General features: G+C 48.1%; 1 protein-coding gene across 2 annotated transcripts; it reads left to right on the top strand.

Moving 5' to 3' along the window:
- Nucleotides 1–154: 154 nt before the first annotated feature.
- COMMD9 (COMM domain containing 9) lies at nucleotides 155–10,141 on the top strand. Of its 2 annotated transcripts, none has more exons than XM_074997507.1 (6): nucleotides 155–226; nucleotides 1,112–1,237; nucleotides 2,744–2,883; nucleotides 4,778–4,812; nucleotides 7,877–7,980; nucleotides 9,138–10,140. In XM_074997507.1, the coding sequence occupies exons 1-6, from the start codon at nucleotides 176–178 to the stop codon at nucleotides 9,276–9,278; spliced, it is 597 nt and encodes a 198-aa protein (XP_074853608.1). In that variant the 5' UTR covers nucleotides 155–175; the 3' UTR covers nucleotides 9,279–10,140. The 2 variants fall into 2 exon arrangements, with proteins under 2 accessions (XP_074853608.1, XP_074853607.1); XM_074997506.1 differs by having other exon boundaries at nucleotides 176–226; nucleotides 7,877–7,992; nucleotides 9,138–10,141.
- The last annotated feature ends 10,580 nt before the right edge of the window (nucleotides 10,142–20,721 follow it).

Here is a 20,721-nt window from a genome sequence, read left to right as displayed (position 1 = left end):
CAAGTGAAAATAAACAACAGTATTTTCGTTTTGAAGCGCCAAGATTTGAAATTCTCCAGTAGGTTACAGCTAGAACTACAGCTTCCAGAATGCAACGCAACTGAAGCGCTGAACGCATGACTTAAGCTGAGCTCTTGTGATTGCTGATGTCCTGCAGTCACATGATAGAGTAAAGATGGCTGTAGTGACAGAAGAGCAGTTTGCAGCTCTGCAGATTTTGTTGAAGGTAAAGGGGGGAAGGTGTGAGTGCCGTGAGTTGGCATGATGTCGTTTGCTTTTTAGAATCCCTGTGTTGATAAACAGCTGTTGGAGTCAACTCCAGAAGTGGTTGCACTTCACTGATCCCCGAACAGAGTTTTTAAAACGGGTTGGGAAGAAATATGTCATGCAAATGCGACAGTGTGTGTTACTTACAAGAGAGAATTACAAGTGTTTGATCAACTGAGGTGCTGCCTTAAATGAATTTTCTCTTCCTGGGATCAGCATGGTGCGCTTTGGAAGCTGCCGTTTACAGGGGCGAGCTGTATGCAGTCCTTTATGCAAACTTTGGAGATGAGGTGCTGAGTTGGAGTTGCATTCAAAAATGCTGTTTCCGCATGGTGGCTCAATTCCATGCACACACATGAGCTTTGTAAGCCCCAGTGCCTCTTAAAAAACAGACCAAGAGGGATGTAAAATGAAAGCTTCTGCCTTAATGAACGTCCCACCTTCAAGCAGCATTTTTTCTTGGTTGGTGTGGTCAAGCAGCATTGTAGCAGGATGTGCTGGATTGGTTTCATATGTTGTTCTTCTAGGAATTAAAAAAAAAATCTGCATTTGAAAACATACACAAAAAATTCAGTGACACAGTGTGATCCCAGCACTGGATTGGTAGCCTGGTGTGCCTCAGTTACGACTCTGCTCCAGGAAGTGGCTTCTGGCAAGTCACTGCACTTCTTTGCTTCAGTTTCTTTGCCAAGTTAGTGTCATGCTAACTGGTTGCACTCGGGAGTTTTAAAGAGTAAGTAGTTATCAGTGCAATGCTTTGCAGTTGGAAAACACACTGTAAGTACTCACCGATTTCTCTGCATATCAACAATGGCTCCTGAACCTCTCACTCATTATTTTCCAGGCTTCTTCAAAGGACGTAGTTAGACAGCTGTGCCAAGAGTGCTTTTCCAGCTCAGCAAGAGGCTCGAGCAAATTGATTGATAGCACCAGTTCCAATCTGTCGGTGACATCAGAAGAAGCAGCTCAAGTAAGAGTGCAGTGACACTTCCTCAGTGCCAATATTGTCTCATTGACAGGGCCTGCGTGTGGCAGGTGCTTTTCCCTCTGGCTCCGCTCTTCACAAGCAGCCAAGGACTGGTGAGAAGCAGATTTTAAAACTAAAAGTAGTTAGTTAATAATTGTCTTTGTTGTGATGGCTAAGGAGGCACAATGAAGTCCTCAGTGCTGCAGTCAGGCTGGGGCTCTCTGTCAACCTGTGAAGAGGGGCATCCTCACAGATCCTGGAGCACAACATACGAGCTTCTGCTCCACAAGTAAAGTCAAAATGGGTGCAAATTCTGTATACACCAGCATAACATTCGCCTGCCGAAGCAGGGGTCATGAATCAATCAATGGGAGCAGAGCCCCTTAAAGATCTAACGTGATTGTATGTAAAGGAGCAATTGGGGCAGTCTAAGAACAAACAAATGCTTTTACAAGCCACTGCAAATTATTTCATGCAGTAAGTTAAGACAGCAAGTGGTACAGTGCACACCCTCTTCCACTTACCTACCAAGGTTTTTCATAGAATCATAGAACACTAGAACTGGAAGGGACCTCCAGTGGTCATCAGGTCCAGTTCCCTGCCCTCTTGGCTTAATAAATGCTGGTTCATTCTGTGAGTCAAGTGAAAATACTGCTTTGTCAAACCCAATTACTGCCTAAGGCTAAATTCCCAGTCTCAGGATCAGCTGGCACAGACACCTTTATGCTGTAAATTATCATGCCGGGCTTGGGGCTAAATCATGCAAATTGCCTCACGTTTTTAGGAGATTCAGGATTCAAATATTCAGAAGGGCTTAAGTGATTTAGGAGCTCAAGTCGCATTTCAGTTTTCCCAAGGTTGAACATACAGAACAAAACATAGGTAGGAATATACTCTAGGGAGCAAGCCTTCATCAGCAGAAGAACGGGCAAGGTCATCCAGTAAGCGTATGCTGCTTCCAGTTTCTGTAACTTTCTGTGTCTAGTTCACCCTTGAATTTTAATTTCTTCTGTAAAACAGTAGCATGAGCAATTAAGGCCTGACTTTCAGAAGGGCTGAATGCCTGCAGCTTAGATTGAAGTCGGAGGGCTTTGCAGAGGCTCAGCACTGCTACAGTTCAGGCCCTTGCTGTTTTTGAAAGCCCTGGGGCAATAGTTACAATAAAGGGCTTAGTACTTCATTAGACGATGTGACCCAAAATCTTTATGGGAAGCTGGAGTTGTACTCTCCCAAACGACACAGGTTGGAATACAGTGGCTTGCGAGCAGCGTGTATCAAGGTCTTTGCCATCCCTTACATAAAAGGAAATTCTATAACTGTGGTTTTACAGTTGGCTTCATGCAGGGGAAGGCCCTTGTTGGGCTCCATGAGCGCCTGCCAGCGTGCATCTGAATGTTGGAACGGGGCATAAGCGTGTGCACTGTCCTGCACCTCAGCTGAACACGGATGCAGCATGTGGTGCCCATTCTCACTTCAGCTTCTTTTCCACTATCTGTTCCTTTGCTGCAGCTGGTCTGCTCGTTGCACAACCTCACCAGGCACATTGTATATCGGGGCCTGTCATCTGCGGAAGAGATTCTCTCTCTGTTCCCGGAGAACTTCCACCAGAGCCTAAAAAACCTCCTGACCAAGATAATTTTGGAAAATGCGTAAGTGCCTGCCTTTGGATTTCACTTGGTGTAAAGCAAGAATATGTCAGGCATCCCAAGTCTTTGCATGGCTGGGAGCCCCCAACCCATCAGCCTTCTAAAAGCTAATGGTGTGAGCTTGTACCGCGCTCACTGAGTGCCAGTGGAGAGGCTTGTAATGGAATATGGTACTTCCTGCAAGAGACTGGTAGATTACACCCTGAAATGCATGCAAAGGTTTTCACCAAGAGTTTAGGAAGGGGTAGGGCAATGTTTCTCAATAGCCGGTTCCTGAGATTTCCTTGACACAGTTTAGGAAGAAAGCAAGCCTGTCTCTGGTAGGAGAAAGATTGAGAAACATCTCTTCTCTCTGTCGACAGTACATATCTGGCTTCCATTCCCATGGTATCTGAGCACATAAGTCTTTCTGGGTTTTCTCTTCACAGTACACCCACGAGCACATACTACTGTTCCTGTGCTATAGATGGAACGAGGAAAGACCCAGGTCCATAAAAGGTACTTAGGTGCCTAAACCCCAGTTTTATGGATGGCAGAGAAGCCTAAAACTCCTGTCAAATTCAGCAGGCACCTACACTCGTTCACGTAAACTCACCCTAAATGTTCAGGGTAACAGTTCTCTCAGGCCTAAGTTTGTGCCTTTGAACCTGTGCACTGCTTCTTTCTGTGCATCAAGATATTCATTTCCTGTCCAGGCTCCAAAGCAATGTGTGCACTCTAGCCACAGAGCTATGGAATTTTCTCAAACTCTTAAATCAGTGGCTGGAGAGCAAATGTGTGACATTCTAGTTCTGGGTGGGAGACCCTAGTTCTAGCCCCCTGCCCAATTTTTTTTTTTATTTATATACAGTGGAACAGCTTTGACAGGAGAGCTTGAGGGAGTCCTGTATTTAAAATATCCCATAGCTCAGTAGCTGGAGCATTTGCTGCAGAGGTGGGAGACCGCTGTTAAAATCTATTGTGTACTTCAGACAGGCAGGTGGACTTCAGTCTGGGTCTACCACATTCCAGGTGTGTGCTCACATCTGATGGCTAAAAGTTATAAAGTGGAGAGTGCACCTCTCCATCCTCCTCCAGCTGGTTTGTCTGGACAGAAGCAAGCCCCTCACTCATTCTCATAAGACCTGACTAGGCACTTATATCATATGACTTCAGCAGAGGGGCCTCTGTTTGCAGATCACATTGGCACTTTACCTGGGCTGCAGGAAGGCACCTATCTCTGTGAGAGGAGTGGGGCTTAGGTAGCTCTCCATCTAGTCCACTGGCTTTGGTGTAAGGCATCCATCTGTCCCCCATTCATTCTATATCTATAGGCATCTAACTCAGGCTTTGTACATTGCAATGTTGTTCCTGTGATTTATTTTTTTTCTAGGCACCTGAAAGGAATAGCAACATCTAAGTCCCTTTGTGATCCATGCCTAAGTGACTAGCCCAAAGAAGTGGGCAGAGCCAGGAACTGAACCACTGTAACTCACCTCCCAGACTAGTGCCTTCACCATTGGCTCATCCCTACTATCAGATTATCTCTCTGTTACAGGGGAACATTTAAAGATGAAAGCTGTGCTGAATTTTGCAGTGGTGAGGTTGCCTGGCAAGCCTGAAGAGAAATATACAGGTCATCAGTAAATTGCACCAAGTGTCTGATGGCAAAGCGATATTGTCCTACATGCCATGGGCCAATCTTCACCTTTTGTTCTTTCTTCACTCCACCAACTCTTTCAGTTCCCACAATGAAGTTGGCACCTACTGTGGGTAGTTTCTTATATCTACCCACTTTTTCTGACTAATCCTTTAGCAAATAGCCACTCTACTCTCCATCCCTTCTCTTCGTTGCTGCTGTAATCTCTTTTAAAACCCTGACCATATTTGTTTTCTTTCTTTCCCTTCCCCTATGCAGCACCAGCTGGAGGAATGAAGCACAATCAAGTCAGAGTAAGTAGGCGGTCACATTTGAAAGCTATTCATATTTCCAAGATGGTTCACAAGCCCTTGAAATTTAAAACTGAAAATCACGTTTGTCAAACTTTTGAAAACTGAGCTCCCACTTCAGGAGGTGAAACCAAGGTGGCCCCCAACCTGCAACCTTCCCATGGTTTGTTAAGGACTTGCATATGTTAATATTTCAGAGAGGTGATCATGTTAATATATTTCAGCAAAAGCAACAAGGAGTCCTGAGGTACCTTAAAGTGTAAATAAAAGGTGGCACCTTAATTTCTCCTTCAGGTATGCTCACCTCATCACTGTTGGAGGTGAGCGTCATCCACCCTGATTTAATTAGCCCTGATATTTCACTCCCAGGGCTTCCTCTCTGCAATTCCAATCCCTGTACCCCTTCTTTTGCTTCAGGCCTCTGAGGAAGTGAATGATATTTCACAAAAGCTTATGCCCTAGTAAATGCGTTAGCCTTTAAGGTGCCACCAGACTCCATGTTAATTTAGTGTATACATCTTCAATGCCATAGCAAACAGTCCTTGCTCCGTAGCCTCTCTCCCAGTTGTTATAGAAAACACTAACATAGGTCTTTGTAGTACAGTTCCTCTCCTTTCTTACATGCTGTGGTGTCTAGTAAATAGTCAACAATGCTGGCATTTAAAGTATCATCACTGGCATCTGACTTAGCCCCCTTTTAAGTGCTTGGACAGCTCACCTGAGAGAGATTTTTTTCAGGCTTTCTGCAAACTTAAGCAGGCACCTCTGCATCAATCATACTTGCTATACTATTTTTTTAAAAGCTTTGCAACCCTAACAACTAAAGAGTTTTCTTTCAAAAGAAAGCTGGCACTGCAGAGAACAACTCCTGGCCAGCGTCGCTTCTCCTGACCCCTCCCAACGGAGTAGAGGTGTGGGGGCAGCATACCAAATAGTCTGGGGCAAACACTAATGTAAGAAGATCGTTAGGGAAGGAGTTTTCAAACATCTTGACAAAGTAAAAACCATGGGGAGTGAGGCTATTCCCCAGCAGCATGACATTACTGGCATTTACAGTACTTGCCTACACTAAATATTGTCCTAACCATACCTTTCCACGTCTCTTCATGTTGCAATGTGATCTAAGAAATAAGGTGAGCCAGCACCATATGCCCAACTAGCTCTCCATGACCTACAGCAGCGATGGGCAACCCAGGCTAGTGACTGGGCCTCAGGAGTGGCCCTCCTTCATCTCAGTGGACTGCGCTATTGTCATAACCAAGGCAGTCTCCCAGGAGAGGGTAGTTTTGCTAAATGCACTTTGCATGCCTAGAACTCGGGGGCGGGGGGGGGGCGGTGCCGACTGAACTGCAGCAGCGCTTGGATTGGATGAAAAGGGAGGGCTCGGCTCTCACAGTCGCTGCTGTGTGCAGTCAGCATGCACCAACTGTCATGTGCCCTGACTGTACATGCGCGACACTTCAGTAACACGGGTTGGAAAAAATTGACATGGACAGGAGCTAGTGAAATCTGACAACCCTGAATGTGAGTAACAGTAAACAACATGTCTGGTGGGTCATACACAGTGTCCCAGTGGGCCACATGTTGCAAACCACTGGCCTATTGGCAATACCTCTGCTGGTGGCTCTCAAGCCGTGTTCAGGAAGCCCTGCTCTAGGGCTTCTGGCCCTTATCTTAACCCAGAACTGGCTGCCGAACAGGATGTTCCTCCGCGTTGAAAAGAGAGATTATGCAGGGGGCAGATGCACTCATTTAGACAACAAATATTCTGACTGGTTGTTTGACGTGCTTCATAAAAATTGAGACAGTTTCTTGGGCCTCCAAAACTACCAGCAATAAGCTGCTTGCCAATCAAAAGACAGGGCTTGAACTTGACTCTTGATTGCAGGTGTGTCCCCCGATCAGCTGGCTAATGCGAGGTCTCTCTCTCTCTGCTGTTCCTTGAAAGGGCTTGGTTTCCTCCAGGTGTTGAAAGATTATTTTTTTATTTAAATTTTTTCAGGATTGGAAAAATGACCCAGCCAGCTGTGCTTTGGAATGCCCCTTGTACTTACTGCCCATGGCTTTTCATGTATTGATAGCCTTCCCAGCTTGGACACAAGGTGGATCACGTGATCCTCCTGCTGCCTTGGTAGACTTACTGCACCACTGATGCTTTTAAACTTGTTCAGCCTCTGACCTCTTAGCAACCTTGAAAGACACACTCGGCTGTGTGCACGCCATCAGATGAGATAACGTAACCCCTTTCTCTCCTAAGAGGAGTACAGATACTCAAATGTTGAACAGTCAGCTGACTTCAAAGAGCCACATTCTCTTACAGTGTTTTGGGCATCTTAAACACCTATGTCACTATTGCATTACAGTGTTGAATTAATCTGATCTAGTCTAGTATAAATAGGGCTCGGCTGAGATCATTAGTTGTCCATCAAGTACAAGTGTTTCAGGGCTTTTAATAAATTGGCCAGGAGCATTGAGGTTCCTGTCCCCCAGCACCTGTACTCCACACTGGAGTACCTTTGCCAGCAGGCATGGGAGTAGCAATCATGAACCTTGCATTGCTTAGTTTTCACATCATTCATACATGATTTATCTTTGGCTGCAGCATGTAGCGAAACACTGTAGGCCTCAAATCAGGGCCCTTTGAAATGCTGGCTGTGTGCTGGAGACCAGTTTAGTAAGGCCAGAGGGATGCTGGCACAGGGAATCCTTTGGAGATGGGAATTAACGAGCCTTATTGCTCCCCTCCCCAAACTGGTTTACACTCATCCTATGGCTGTTTTACATGCAGTTGTGCTGGGATAACCATATGTGCTGGTTCATTGCCGTGCGAGGGGGTGTCCAGTTGCCTGCAGTTTACACATAGTACAGAGCAGAGGCCTGATTGGGAACCAGGAGGCACCACATGCCTCTATTGAAATGATAAGCCTTTGGTTTGTTTCAGTGCAGTTTGCTGGCACGGAAATGTTTATCTGCAACAGTTTACTGGCTCCATAGCAAAGGCTGGGATTGCTGCATGCGGACAAGGCCAAGTCATTAATTTAACGAAATGTAATTTTCAATCCTGCAGTCTGCCTGCCCCGGCTGGTTGACATGGACTGGAGAGTGGACATCAAGACCTCCTCGGACAGCATTGGCAGAATGGCAGTCCCCACCTGCCTGCTACAGTTGAAGGTTAATGCATGGGTTAGTGCGCCTAGGCATAGGTCTATACAGCAAAGCTATTTCGAAATAACTATGCTAGTGTCTACGCAATGCAACTGCTATTTTGAAATTTCAAAATAGTGCATGCCTGAGTTTGAAACGGGCAAACCTCACTGTCCGAGGAATAGTGCTGATTTCAAAATAGACATTTCGAAATAGGGGCTGTGCAGACAGGGAACAGAGCCTATTGCAAAATAAGCCGTAGTGCAGTCGATGACTCTGTTTTGAAGTAGGCGCTATTGTGTGGAGACACTGTAGAGCGCTATTTCAAAATGCATTGTGTGTGTAGTTGCACTGTTTTGGAATAAGCTATTCGGAATACCTCTTCCAGAAGATCTTATTCAGGAATAACACTTCTGTGTAGCCATAGCCCTGGTGAATGACTCTTGCACCCGAACGCTCTGTGACAACACAGAAGAATTGAGAAATAAGCTACTTGTGCTGCTAGATGAGCACAAACAGGAATAATGCAGCAGAGCTGTATGCTTAGAACCCCCTGGGAAGGGAGGAGGTCCAGAGGGGAGCCTGTGACATAATCTCTGGCATATGGAAGGGTGCTCTGCTGTTACGAGGAGCTGGCTTACTCGACCACAGGACAACTTGAATTCTCTGAAAGCTGGGTGCAACATTAGGCTAGTAAATCACAAGGTGCCATCTGGACCTTTGTCTGAGACAGTTATTCTCTCTGTAGTCCATGACCTCTTTAATAGACTATTCCAGAGGTAGTTTTTGGCGACAACAGACCTCTCTCGTGGACATGTCAGTCAGGTGAGATGGGGTGGGGGAAGTAACTAGACTTCCTGGATGTACACGTTTAAATCCCAAGAGGGTCTACTGAGTCCTTCTTTCTTCAAGTGTCATTCAAGTGAGTTGGGATGGGTGGAGGAGATACTACATGGGAGGGAGGAAAATTTTGTACCTTTGTACTCTGTATGGACTCTGAGCCCACTGATACTTCACTGCTTCTGTCCAAGGCCTCTCCCATTTCAGGGGCATGGAGTCACCTGGCCCAGAGGCCCCTGGAAGGTGTCTGTCCCCTCTGATTTGACCGGAAGCACTGAGGCAGGGGAGAGGTGTGTTGTATTCGTGGATGCCTCATGGGCGTTCATACCTCATTTCTCTTTCAGATTCAGGAAGATCCTGCTTTGTGTGGGGATAACCCTGTGGTCTCTGCAGTGACTGTGGAGCTGAATAAGGAAACCGTGGACACTATGTTAGATGGTCTGGGAAGGATCCGAGACCAACTCTCTGCTGTAGCAAACAAGTGAATGCCTAGGATGTGAATTTTGCCCGCTATTTGTATCTGAAACGGAACTTGCCTGCGTTGCAGCCAAGAGTTCTGATATCTTTCTTACAGGCTGGTATCTCTCTCTTTCTCTACTAAACAAATTAAAAAAAAAAAAAGAAGAAGCTGATTTTTTTTTGGCTGTGTGGGGAGGTATTAGCGCAGCTTTCCACAAGCAGACACTTCCATGTGTGCTTGCTTTGGTGCCAAATGTATTTTGCTAACGTTGTTGAACAAAAACTCGTTTCCCATTCAGAGAAAGATTTAAAGGCTCAGAGCTTGACTTAATCATGCGGGCTGTAAAGGGAAATAGCAGCAGCCAGCGGAGCGAATGCTGCTTCCCTGCCCTGAGATTAAGGATGAAGAGACTGAGGGTAGCTGATGGGCTGGCTTCCAGCGTTACCAGACAACCAACGTGCTTCTCTTTTGAAGGTGTGTGCATTGAGGCACATGCCGTGTGCGGCTTCACTCTCCCTCAATGAGGCACAGCTGTACTACACATCGTTACCATGGGATAATGTTTTGAAGTAGGGCAATTACGCTGCAGTGCATTCCCTTCTGAGCGCCCCCATATTACTCTTTGCAAAATTACTTATCCGAATACCTCACCATAAGTAACTGAACTGGAACGTCATTAGTAGCTTCTGTCTTGGAAAAAAAGGCGGGTGAGGGTTTGCTCACTTACGTTGGGTTTAGTAGTCTTCCATGCAAAACAGGAAAAAAGGGAGAAGATTGTTTCAGAGGGTAAAGACTCAGTAGTGACTGCATCTCCCACAGCTGGTGGCTGTACCTCCCAAATGTCAAGTTCCACCTTCATGTAAAATGAATCTTTTTTTTAATAAAAAAAATTAAAAAAAAAAGTTAGTTGTTTGAATTCAGGGTTATTCTGAATACATTTGCTTCGCTTGAGATACTTTCTCTCAGTGGTGAGTTTGGGATTGTTCCTTTCTTTGGCTCTTTTTTAGATACAGTTGATCTCTAGCCGTCTCTTTCCTTCTTTTTTAGTCTATGTCTAGATTAGAGTGATTGGTTGATGGACGTTTTTGTTGGAAGATATCTTCCAACCGAACTTCTGATGACAGATCACATCTCGGCTGCAGAACAGATTGCTCTTTCGACCCTCTCTGTCGCCAGAGAGCGGCAAGACAGCCCACCCACTCTCTCAACAAAAGGGCCACCTGGAACCACAGCAGGCAGGGTTGCTGGTCAGTGTTTCCTTCCAGGAGCCCCAGCAAGACATACCTTAAAGGGACATCCCCCCCCCCCGCCCCCAACACCCATTTCCTGCCCATGCTGAGGCATGCCTACCTCCATGAGAGACAGCACAGCAGCTGGAGCAGCGTTTCGACTCTTTCTGGGAGAGACAGCTCTTTTCAGTGAGTCATGGTGCCAGAGCAGCCCCTGGGCTTGCGCTGGCCCTATGCAGAGGGGCTTCAACACCTGCTGTGCCTCCTGATGGCCGCCCCCCTCTTCCTCATGGAGGCCAAGCCTGAAACCTTCTTCGAGGACCTCGCCATTGCTGCCAGATGGTCTCATCCCTGCCCCACCCCACCCCCACCAGATGCAGAGGCAGAGCTGGAGGCTCTGCACCAGTTCCAAGCGAGACCCACTGGTCATGGGGCTGTGGAATGACCAGAAGTGGTGCCAGAACTTTCACATGCAGAAGGCCACATTCTTGGAGCTCTATGCCTGGCTTCACGCTCCAGCCTCCAGAGACAGGACACCTGGCTGCGGCCCACCGTCCCCTTGGAGACGTGGGTTGCAGTCGCTCTCTGGAAACTCTCTGTCTCTCTCTGTCTCTCTCTCTCTCACACACACACACACACACACACACACACACACACACACACACACACACACACACACACACACACACACACACACACACACACACACACACACACACACACACACACCCCCCCCCCCCCCCCCCCCCATAGCTACTGCTTGCTGGCCAACCAGTTTGGCATGGGGAACTCCACCATCAAGGCCCTCTTCATGGAGGTGAGGCACTCTCAGGCTGCAGTCTCTGCATGTGGGACGTGGTGTCCCACCCAAGGGGAAGTGGGGTTTGGGGGGGGGGAATGGGATCCCTATCCCCCAGGGACTGTGCTGTCCCACCCTTGCACTGCTCTGCTGGGGGGGGCGGGCCTCACAGGGAGGGGTCCTGGAGAGCTCGAGGTCTGGGGATGGCCTCGGTGCCTAGGAATTCCCCACCCCCCATACCCTGATGGGTGTGGTCTGTCCATTCCCTCTGTAGGTCATGATGCCCATCAACACCATCGTGCTGCAGAAGGCCATTCATACGGGAGATGTGGATGTAGTCAGGGCCAGATTTGCTGCCCTGGTGTTCCCAAACTGCATCGGAGCTATCGAGTGAACCCACATCCTGATCCTGGCCCCAGAGCATCGCACGGCCAAGTATATCAACTGCAAGAGATACTTCTTGATGACGGTGCAGGCCGCAGTTGACCACCATGGCCAGTTCACAGACATTTACAGTGGGTGAGTGGGTCAGGCACTCCGTGCTCATGTGGTCTAGAACTTGGGCCTGTGCTGGAGAGTGAAGGCAGACGCATTCACCCTCCACTGTGAGCTAGCGGTCGGGGATGTTCAGCTGCCACCGCAGCATGGGGAACCAACCAGGAACTCTCAAGGCCCGCCTCAACTGGGCCAGGATGCAGGCCGAAGTGCACCTTTTGGCCACCTCAAGGCACACTTTAGGTACCTGCTCACCTGCCTGGATGTGGGGGAGCACAGCGTCCCCCCCAGGTTGTGATGGTGTGTTGTGGGCTGCACAACATAGTGGAGGGGAAGTGGGCGACCACAAGTGTGAGGTGCTGGGTGCAGCTCTGAGCCACCAGGCCCATCAGGATGGGGTGCGGGTCTGTGAGGCCCTGAGGAAGAGCATCTCTCACGACCCCCAATAACTCTTCCCAGCCTTGGGCTCATAGCCCTACCCTGTCCTCACCATGACCTCTGCCCTTTGTTCCCTCGTCTTCCTAAACCCTTGCCCGATAAAGAAGGACGTGGCCATGGTGAACAACTATTTTACTTAACCAAAGAAAATCATGTTGAAAAGAACTGGTGTAATTACAAGCTATTTACAGTAAAGCAAAGGGCAAAAATCTTTGCATGATATACAGTGGGGGGGGCACCTTGGGACAGAGGATGGGGGGCAGCAGAGCTTGGATGGGAGGGGTCTTGGGACATTGGGGGGAGCGCTCAAAACATGGAGGAATGGCTGTGAACCTGAGCAGGGGAGCAGGACACTGAGCAGCATCCTCTGCAGCTGGCAGTCAGCAGGTGCCCATGCCCGGGGCCATCTGCTGTGCACTACCTTGCACAGGCCGGGTCCACAGCGTGAGGTCCTGCCCAAGTTGGCCACGTGCCACTCGCAGCACACCCTGTCTGCACCTGCCTCCGACGCCCTGGGGTGTGGGACATGGGGGACTTACCAGAGGGACCCTGTCCCAGCACTGACAAAGCCCGGGAGATGGCCTGGCTGGCTGGGACTGACTCCAGCACACTGAAGAGGCTGCTGGCTGGCTCCGGGTCTGGGTCTGGTGGGAGTTGGGGCTTGGAAGTCTCCTCTTCCTGCTGATGGTGCTCCGGCTGCAGTGGGGATGGGGGACTTCAGCGGGGCAGGGGTGGCGGGGTGTTCGCTTCTCTCAACAATGTCATACAGCTCCCAGTAATAGGAGCAGGGGGTGGAGCATCAGGCAGCATCCCGGGCCCAGATGTAGCCTTGCAAAGGCTCCTTTACGTTTGCCCAGACCTGCTCCATGATTCAGGGAGGTGAGGGGTGGGATGGAGTGGCCCCATTCTGCTTGGGTGGCAGCCAGCCTGGCATAGATGGGGGCATCTTGTGCTTCACCTTGGGAGGGAGTCTTGCAGGGTATCCTCCTCCTCCCCCTGCAGGTCCAACAGAGCCTGGACCTAGGCCCTGGTCCATGTGGGGCCACCCCCTCATTGAGTTCCAGATGGCTCCTGGGACCCCTCTGGCTAGTCCCTGGAGGGTCTGGTTGCGGGGTGGGGCCATTGGGTGCCTCCTGCTTGGTCAGCTGCAGCGCTCTCCGCTATAGTGCACCTGTGAGAGGGCGTGGGGGACTGCAGCCTGTAGCCCTGCTGCTGCCACACTCGCCGTTCCCTGCCACAGGGGTTCCCAGGCGCCCTGCAGCTTTAAGAGGACTGTGGACAGGGTCTCTCCTCGGGCATCTGCGTGGCACCCTGGAGGCCTTTTTCTGTTGGTGGCAGGAGCACAGGAACGTCCAGACCTGCAGTTTCTTGATGGAAATCTGTCGACAGCGGTGTTCTTCCTCGCCGGGTGTGGGGTACAACTGTCGACAAATGTGCTGTGCGCTGTTGACTTACTCTTGAGAGAACGCCCTTGGGACTCTAGATGCTTTCCGGGCTTTGTGGACAAAAACGTCCATTTTGTTTACAAATCCCTCCAGACCAGCGATTGCCTTGGTGTGAACTTCCTGATCAAATGAGTCCGATGTTTCCTGCCCTCTCCCGTCTTCTGTGTGCTGTTACATCAGGGCAGCAGGCCAAGTCTCATTCAAACTCCCTCAAGCTGTTTTGTAAGCCAAAAGCATAGCTGAGCACCAAGATCCAGACTGGGGTCAGCAACCCCCACCGCTTGGCATGCAAGCCGATTTTCACTGGCATGCAAGGCTGGAGCTCAGCCCTGCCCCTTTTGCCCCATGCAGCCAGGAGCTGGTTGAAAGCCGTGCTGCCTGTGGACAAATGAAAGACCAACTAATACTACTAGGCATCATCTAAACGGTAAAGCTCTGCATCTCAATTTATTAATGAAGCTTTTGTAAGTAGGACTATTAGTGACTTTATAAAGTATCACTGGTGATAGTCAAATACAGGGCAAATTTTGGCATTCTGCCTCAGAAAGCTTGCTGACCCCTAATCGACAACCAAGCTTCGTGTATGCTCCTCATTCTATAATGTACTGAACAGAAACCCTGGCACTGCACACTCCAGTGCAGGCCCATCTTTTGTGACAGTTCAAATTTCCTTAGAAAAGGGTCTCAGTTCTTATTAATTAATTCAAGGAAATAATAGCAGAGGGCTTAACAAAGGCATAGGGTAGTAAATCAACTAGCCTAAGATCTTAGTGGTTGGCAGCATTGGAATTAGAAACCAAAAGCCCTGGCACAGTAGCTGTCGTGCCAACCCCATGACCACACTGCCTTTTGTGCTCTAAGGCTATGTCTACACTTACCGGGAATGCCGATGGCTGCTACGCCATTTTAGGTGCACCAATTGTGTACCTCAAATCAGTTTTGCAGCCGTGGACATTGGTCCCAGTCCTCACTGCAGAATGTTGATGGGCGTGTTCCTCCTGCCGACATGCCTTAATTCTTGCTGCTCGCAAGGAGTTCCAGGTTCGACATTGATCTTGGAACGTGCCATTTTGTGCATGTGAGAAACAGTGACCCGGAAGCTCGAACCTAAGCATACGCTCTTCTGCAGCTAGTGTAGACCTAGCCTAAGTTCCCTCACCATACATTTTTGGGTTTTTGATGAGGCTATGTAAGCATAGGCTTTGATGTTACTCAATTAGTGCAGGGTCTTTATTATAAGAGGAAGCATTACCAATTTTTCAGTCCTCTCCTTAGAGGAGGAGAACTCCTTCAGATGTGAGCTCACTCAAATTAACGCTTCCTCGCTTCTGTGGGAGCCAGACTGAGCGCTCCTGGTGGATGGGTCTGAACACTACGCCAACAACTGACCGTTCAGCCTCCAACTCATCTACAAGCCCCACTGCCTTCAGCTGCAGCACCTCTGCTGGCATTAGAAATTTTAATTACATGGTAAAGTAATTACGCTGACCACCGCACATTTTTCTTCTTTCTGGGCAGCTTTTGTGTAGGTGGTTGGCTGATTTCTTTGTATATAGAAAGTTAATTCTCATGCCACTGGGGCCTTGCTTATTGAATAGCTGTCACCTACTGGATGTAACTTGATTAAGGTTATATAATTAAGCTTCTGTTGGTTTTCTGCTTTCCAATAAGTATATCAGAAATGTCAGCGTGCTAGCAAGGCAATATGTCCTCTTACTGCTGTATCGTAAAATGTTCTACAGCTTTCCACATAGCAGGAAGATAGGGAAGAGAGCGCCAATTCAGTTATTGCCAATCAGTTTACAAACACTAACGAAACAAACACATCTCAGAGGCAGGTGCATTGAGAATTACTGTCCCAGGTATTCAGATGAGTACAATGAGACTTAAGTCCAGCTTGACAACATCCAGGCAGGGATGACTTAGTTGGGGTTAATCTTGCTTGAAGCAGGGGGCTGGACTAGATGACCTCCTGAGGTCCCTTCCAGCCCTATGAGTCTATGATTCTGTGAATCAAGGAGTGAATGAGAGAGCTGGCAGTGTAGCCCAGAATGTCTGATGCCCGATGCTGTGTGCATTAGCCCCTGACTGCCTCCCCAAAAGCAGCGCCAAATTCAGAATTAGAGGCAAGAAAAAGATTTTTCCAAGGCGATTTGAAAGACAAGGGGTGGTGCTGGTGCCTCAGTCCTGGAACACCCAGGCACTTATTTAGCCTAACTGCATCCACTTTTTAAAATTATGTCCTAAATATTTGTCAGCAAATACTAAACTAGCAAAGCAGATTAGCCCATTAATAAATAATCCCTAGGCAGGCCTAGTGTCGGTGCTTCTCCTGATTTTCCATGTGTTCCTTGGCTGTGCACCTGTGTGTGTGCGCAAGTGACCACCAGCTGTCATTGCCACTTTAAATGTAGGAGGAGCCTGCTTTGTTCAGTGGCTAGAGCAGCACCCCCTCATCAGGCAGCATCTCTTGGGCTGAGTTAACCTGCAGGTAGAGCCACTGACGTTTCTGAAGCTGCCGCTGAACAATACAGTGATGACGCACTGGGGTGCAGGAAGAATGCTTTTATGCGCACTGTGTCCAGGAGGCAGACAGGCATCTGACAACTACATGCACAGACCGAGTGTCAGCTTGCTTGAGTTTGCAGAGCAGAGCAGTGCCAGAGCTAGCCCCGGAACACAGCAGGCTTTAATGCCAGGTTTTGTCCTCAGACCACACCTCTCTCACAAGTATGCAAACGAGATGGGGCAGATTAATGCAAAGCCAAGTGAGGCTTGTGCCCATGGCCCACATTTGGGGCAAAGAGGGCAACCTGCGTGGTGCTGTAACTCTGGCACCAGCAGTGCCACACGCACCTTGGTCCCAGCTTCCTCTCGGTCATGACAGAAGAGCTGCCAGGTGAAATCTAAGTGAACAGGGAAGTCAGCACTATGCCTCCTCCCTGCTGCCAGAAGCTGGCTCCTAGTCCAGAGCTTCCCCTGCCAGCAGCCCATGCTCCCTCCCCTCTCCTCCGTACCCCGGACTCACTCAGCAACAGCCTCAGGAACTGCTACATGACCAGAGAGCAGCGGTGGGGCAGCCACCTGGGAGGGGAGTGGCCAGGGCCCAGGGTAATCAAGAAGGCAGTTTCTGTGCCTCAGGAGCTAGGCACTGATCTGAAGAGGAGAGGGTTAACTAAGTACCACCTGTGCAGCAGGAGCCAGACGTGCTTGGGTTAATAGAGCTGCGCTGGTCAGGACAGGTTTAATATAACTACATCTGAACTGCTTGGTGACAAATTTCAGAGGTAGCCGTCTGAGGGCAGGTCTACACTAGACCTGGAAGTTGATCTTAGACACACGGGTTCAGCTGTGATGACTGCGTAGCTGGAATGGATGTATCTAAGATCGATTTATCAGGCTGTCCTCACAGAGGGAGGTCAGTGGGAGAAACTCTCCTATTGACCTCCCTTACTCGGCGCAAGAATGAGGAGTACGGAGTCAATTGTCAAGCCCTGATGGTTCAATTTAGCACGTCCCCACTAGGTGCTCTAAAGCAAATGCCAGAAGATCAACCCTGACCAGGCTGATCTTCCAGTAAGTATAGACGAACCCTCCGTCTGTTTCAGACTGTACTCCTTGTTTGTCCTGCTTGGGAGCATCTAGTTTAGCTGGCCACTAGAGGGACTCAGAAGTGCTGTAATTGCCTACGGCCCAGGGATGAGTTAATCCAGCCCTAAACAGGAGAGAGGGGATAGATGAATACATGTTTGTGTGAATTGTCTAGGTAGCTTGAGTGCAGTGATGTGAAGCAGAGCTCTATGTGACTTGAAAGTTTCTCTCTTTTACCTGGTCCACTAAAAGAGATGAACTCTCTTACCTTGTCTCTCAGGTAGCTTGCATGTTTTCCCCAGTAGATGGCGAGCTTGGCCTTCTAATTCCATCCGCCCTCCCACTGTATTTGTACAGAGGCACAGTCTGGACAAGCTGGGATGGATCAGGCTGGCCACAGCCTAATCAGAGCCACTTACTTTGGTGGAAGCAGAAAAGGCGAAGGGGAGATTATTTACTGGTTCACAAGAGGCCTGTCATGTGCTAGCACCATTATGGGCAGTGGCACTTGAGTGGATTCCAGGGGAGGCTGGCAGAACTGGAGAGAGCGGATGCCTCTCAGTAGAACACTTTTCCATCAAAAAGGATAATCGCAGGCAAAAAATTCACACCAAGTGTGAACCCTTCCTTCTGTGCATAGGGGCAGCTCCTGCCACGGAGAACTTTGGCATCCCCATAACAAAGCAACCGTGTTATTCTTAGAGAGAAGCTGGTGATTTGGAATCTTTTAAAACTAGTGAGCCTCACACTAGTGTCTGACACTCCCCCTTTAAAACGGCAGCATGAACATTTACAAAAAGTCCATGCAGTATGGTTCGAAGGGGATGGTTGCCCTTCTGCAATATTGCATAGGCCTTTTAAAAAGCTTGAGAACGACATGCTACAGCACACCATTTGCTCACTGGGCATATTCTTACCTGCTTGCTGTGTTTTCAGCTTCAGCACTGCTGCTGCTGCAATTAATGCAGGACCCAGGACCCGGCGTGCATGAGAACCTCCTTCGAGCAGTACAGGAAGGAGGTCATCTTGCTAGAAAAGGGGACAAGAAGCACATCAGTATAACAGTGAAGCTGACTTGCCACAACACGCTGTCAAACACACAAAATAAACCAACTGAACAGTATTAAATACATTTCCAGTCTACTCATCTCTCTTCCAGAAGCTGTCTCCAAGGTAGTGTATTTAAGGAAAGTATCACATTTCATACGGAAATGTGAGTTTTCAAGTTGACAGCATCTCTTTATGCAGATGAGATGACAACGGTTTGGTGCCAATGGGAGGTAGGCTTATAATAGCATCCATTAGTGCTGTTAGCAAGAGTCTGCCAGGGCTTCTGTTTGTAATTTAGAGGGTTGTAACTCAATGATGCAAAATAAGATGCAGGATGAAACGTTGCATGTAAGATCTGGGCCTCAGGGGAGTATTTTTAAAAGAAATAATAAATCCCAATTGTGCTCTGGGGCTTTGGGCTATATTGTAAATTACTGGTACAGACACAGAAACCTAAAGGATAAGGACAGAGGTACATCATTGCCTGCCACTTGCACTGACAGTGAATTGACCTAGGTTGAAATACCTGCCTCATCCAAATGAATTATCCTCATTCATTGCTTCAGAGAAGAGCGACCCCAGAGCCTTGCCAATAAACTTACAGGTACATTCTTTCTTCTTCCCTAAATTATGCATGTCACTAAGACTTGTTACGCACTTAGCTGTCAATCCTGCAATGTGCTCCACATGAAAAGTAGGTTCTGCCTGCAGGGAGCTCATAATGGGTCAGGGTCCTAGAAAGTTAGTGCCTTTTCTCCAGGAATAGCCCTGCTTGGTTTCTGAGTGCCCTTCTCCACCTAGCAGGGAGATAGCTCTTACGTACTTTGGCCCCAGTAGCAGTACACAGCAGCTGTTACTCTGTAGTCGGCTAATCCAGGCCGGTGGAGGGACAGGCAGAATCATAGTAGTCTGACCTAGATCTTACAAAGAGGAAAGTATGCTTTATTAAAACAGGGATGTGGCCACAGATGTATAATCAAAGGATCACCCTGAAATCACCCAAGCTCAGAAGTGTTAAGCTCACTAATGTATCTTTAAATCAACCCATAGTAACTTTTTTATTTTTTTACTTTTACTGGGAGAGAAGAGCGGGGAGAATGTATATCCTATTTCTCAGGATGTTTTTCTTTTCCAGGGGATAGCTAGTAAATGCTGAACGCCAATAACACTCCCATGTAAGATAGCACCATTGTGAACATTCCTACTCATAGTTACTTCCCGTTGCTTTCCTGTGACCTCATTGCCCAAGCTGATACTATTTCCCAGATGAGAATTCTGGCTGATATTAACGAAATAAAGCAGACGCCCACAAACCTGCACTGGTCTGGGTGTGGTACTGTAGTAGCTCATAAACACAGATCCTTTCAGAAGAATGGAAGATGCCCGTGTTTCTGCCTTTATTCCTTTCCCTGGGCCTCAGACTAATAGTAAACTGACCAAGGAAAAAAGCTTTGCTCCGTAAAATAAATATCTAAGCAAAAGCTGCAGGTGACCCAAAGTGCACCGTTCAAATCACATTGCTCTTCTCCTGTGGTTTCACATTCTTTTACTGCACTGTAAGTTCTCTGGAGCAGAGAGCCTGTCTTTGTATCACTCTCTAAAATGCTAAAGCATCCTGCTGATGCTATACTTATAACAACATTGTCTTCTGCCTCCTATTTGTAATGTGAAGTAGGGATAGCTTAGTTATTACATGAGCTGGTTTCAGCTACCTAGACAATTTACAACTGCAAGTTCCCATCAGAGCACTGCCTTTCAGCCCTTTCTTAGAGTAAATGAATGTGTATGCAGCTTTCTCATGCCATCTTGTAAAGAACACCTGACTTTTAAAGGTGCTGAGGAGCCACAGCTTCCATGGACCTTGGCCAGGACACAGAATGCTCTCTACTTCTCAAAAATCAGTCTCAAAATCCTACCTGCTCCCCAGATCCCAAGGGACTTCTTGTAAGAGCAGCAGTATGCCCTGTCCTCCTTGGCTAATAATTCTCCCTTTCCCACTGCTGTATATCATTACTGTACCCTGACTGCCTTCCAGGACTTCTGTCTGTTGCTTGATGGGTTTGAGAATAACTCCTTTATGTCAAGCAATTCATATGAAGGCAACAATATGGAGGCAGCATCATCTAGGGATTAGTGATGGGGCAGCGAGTCGAGGTTCCTGAGGTTTATCCTCAGCTTTGCCATTCAGTCATTGGCTATGTCTACACTACATGATAAAGTTGAACTTAAGGCAGTTAGCTTGGTTATACTGTGTCACTGTCTTCGCTGTAAATACCATTAGCTTGATTTCAGGGAGTGCTAAGGTCGATATAACATCGTTGAAAGCAGCTTGGTGTAGCGTCAAGTTCAAATTTAAAAGTTCGAATGAAGGCCAGTGTGGAAGTGCCATGTCTTTAAACTGAATTTATTAGCCTGCAGAAG

Source organism: Carettochelys insculpta, chromosome 6 (assembly GCF_033958435.1).
Source record: "Carettochelys insculpta isolate YL-2023 chromosome 6, ASM3395843v1, whole genome shotgun sequence".
Classification (NCBI taxonomy): domain Eukaryota; kingdom Metazoa; phylum Chordata; order Testudines; family Carettochelyidae; genus Carettochelys; species Carettochelys insculpta.
This window is presented reverse-complemented; position numbering and strand designations above follow the sequence as displayed.

Bases quoted from the DNA above. Each gene is read 5' to 3' on its own strand.
- COMMD9 (XM_074997506.1), top strand. From the start codon at position 176: ATGGCTGTAGTGACAGAAGAGCAGTTTGCAGCTCTGCAGATTTTGTTG. The intron at 1,238-2,743 runs GTAAGAGTGCAG...CCTTTGCTGCAG, and splicing joins CATCAGAAGAAGCAGCTCAA to CTGGTCTGCTCGTTGCACAA. The intron at 4,813-7,876 runs GTAAGTAGGCGG...TCAATCCTGCAG, and splicing joins TGAAGCACAATCAAGTCAGA to TCTGCCTGCCCCGGCTGGTT.